At 28.7% G+C, this 2,500-nt stretch overlaps 1 protein-coding gene across 1 annotated transcript in view; it reads left to right on the top strand.

Annotated features, from left to right (window-relative positions):
• Positions 1–1,549: 1,549 nt before the first annotated feature.
• Positions 1,550–2,500, top strand: part of LOC130809631 (uncharacterized) — a 2,403-nt gene continuing 1,452 nt past the window's right edge. Inside the window, exons 1-2 of the mRNA XM_057675369.1 lie at positions 1,550–1,716; positions 1,805–2,018. Coding sequence (XP_057531352.1) covers positions 1,851–2,018 — 168 coding nt within the window. The 5' untranslated portion in view covers positions 1,550–1,716; positions 1,805–1,850. The remainder of the gene's footprint in view (positions 1,717–1,804; positions 2,019–2,500) is intronic.

Below are 2,500 nucleotides of genomic sequence, written 5' to 3' on the forward strand. Positions count from 1 at the left end.
AGCCACTTTATTTGACTTTATTGATGTTACTAGCTATATTGTAGAATTTAAATTCTCATCAATTTAGTATTCTCAGTGTCTTTCTAAAAATCAATTAGAATAACAGAAAGTTGAAAATCTGATATTATGCGTCCGAAGCTTATATTGAACTATTAAAGTATATATATTGGAAAAAATTGTCAAGGGATTTCTAAAGCAAATTAAAGCTAGCATTAAAATACATTATCAAAAAGGAACCGTGATTGATGCTCTGCTTAATGATTTATCTAGGTGTTGCATATCCCTAATAATTTAAAATTTTATTAAGAGCCAATTATTAAAATATATGTTTATTTTAAGTCATGTAGAGTTCAATTTAGTCTTGTATAATCCAATTTATTTCAACTTTAAAAAGTTTATTTAATTTAGAATTCAATTCTGTTTTAGATGGAGAATAAATACCGCATTTTAAGCAATATTTTAAGATTGACTTTTTACTTTTTCTTTCTTCAACTTACTCTGCAATTCAAAATTAAAGAGTTAAATTAGTTAATAAGTAATATTTAAATTAAATACTTATATTTAATAATACCTTTTCAAATTTAGTAGAAAATTTAGTTGGCTATAAAAAATAAAAGTAATTGAATGGATCGGAAGATCATCATAGTCAAATTCATAGATGCCAAAAATTTTCTTTAAAGAATAAGAATTAACTAGTTCATGACTCATGCATTCCATATTCCAATCTGATACAAAGGTTTAAGAAAATGGGTTCCCTTAGTAATCTATGTTCAAAAGGTAATTCTCAAAGACAAGTCTTACTTCTATATATAAAAAAAATGAGGGGGAAGAAAATAAATTAGCAACTCAAAGGGAGCACCCATTAAATTGGCAATAAGGAATATAAGTGACTTTAATTTAGAGTTTGTTCCCTTGTACTTATTCAGCGAAGCCATATTTTTAATTAGGAGGGGTTAAATAGTCAATATATTAGTAAATTATTTATTATATAAAAATTTTATAATCATAGAGGTGCAAACAAACTTCAATTATAAAAATTTTACTGAGTTTATAAAAATTGATTTTCCTCCTTCATAAGTGATTGAGACTATAATAAGCGACACTCACAAACGGAGCTGAAGAGAACATGGTCTTAGCTTAACTTCTTGTGTTTTTTATTTGATAAAACTTAGCCTCTAGTCATTTTTTTGACACAGCTTAGTTTCTAGTCCTTTTTTAAATAAATTACTGCATGCGTTCTTTTGAATTTACACTATAAGACTTAAAAAAGCTCTCACATATCTAAATCAAATGTTGCAAACTCAAAGAAATCAAGGGAATAGCTCTTAGTCTTACCAACCCCTTTTCCACCCAAATCGAGATTTTAAAGATTATGCTTGTGGGCCACCTAAATTTAAGAGTTAGTTGGAGCATGGTTAGTCAATGAATCTCTCAACTTGTCTGTACTATATGATTAAAAATTTATTAATTAGTGAATTCCAAAACTGGGTTTAGTTAAAATAAAGTTTGGCTAATGCAACTATTATTACAATTATCAATATTCATGCAAACTGCAAACCTGGGTTAGGAAGAATATTCTTACAATGAGAAGATGGCCATTTTGCATGGTGGGTGGTTAATGAGGAATCTGATCAATGTGTAAGAATAAATTGGCCCCTTAAAGAACATTTCATAACGTCCCCCCTTCACATAATATTATATTTCACTATTAGATTGGTATATTCTTTTCTTTCCTTGGTGAAATTTTGTAGTAATATCTTTGCCTTTAAATCTCGTACATTTTTTCATTCTTTCTACATTGCAGGATTATTAAGCTCACTTAGAGAAGTATATTGTAAAGTTTGATAAGCATGGAGGAAGTTGTAGGAATGGAGGAAGTAGTAAGCATGGAAGAACTTGTTATGAATGAAATGGTGAAAGAGATTAGTCTAAAAGATATCTCCAAGAAACTTGAAGAATTTGCCCTAGAAAGAGACTGGGAGAAGTATCATAGTCCTAGAAATTTGCTGCTTGCTATGGTAAGCTTTTGCTATAAACCAAATATTATTAGTTCATTTTTTAATGTTTGATTGCTAATTTTAAATAATTATAGAGTATGTTTAGAAAATGCCCTTTTCTTAGCTTTTTAGTTGGTGAAATGTCGAAAAAGTGTTTGGTACGTGTTTTTAACACAGCTGAAAATATTAATTCCAAATGTTGGTTATTGGCTTTTGATCGTTTTTTTTTTATAATTCAACAATAAATTTTTACCTAACATTTTCATAATAGTTGGCTTAAACAACCGGCCTAATAGCTAGCGAATTAACCATTACTTCCAGCTGGTCAAGCCCTGCTAATGACTCCGTCTAACAACCATTTTCCAAACAAACCTATAATTTATTATATTTATTGATTGAAGAGCAAATACATCATGTACTACTTTCCTTTTGGTGGGTATTAATTATGTATTACTATTAATCACTGAAATTCTTTTGTTAGTGTAAGATCACAGGGAATCTAA

Source organism: Amaranthus tricolor, chromosome 1 (assembly GCF_026212465.1).
Source record: "Amaranthus tricolor cultivar Red isolate AtriRed21 chromosome 1, ASM2621246v1, whole genome shotgun sequence".
Taxonomy (NCBI): domain Eukaryota; kingdom Viridiplantae; phylum Streptophyta; class Magnoliopsida; order Caryophyllales; family Amaranthaceae; genus Amaranthus; species Amaranthus tricolor.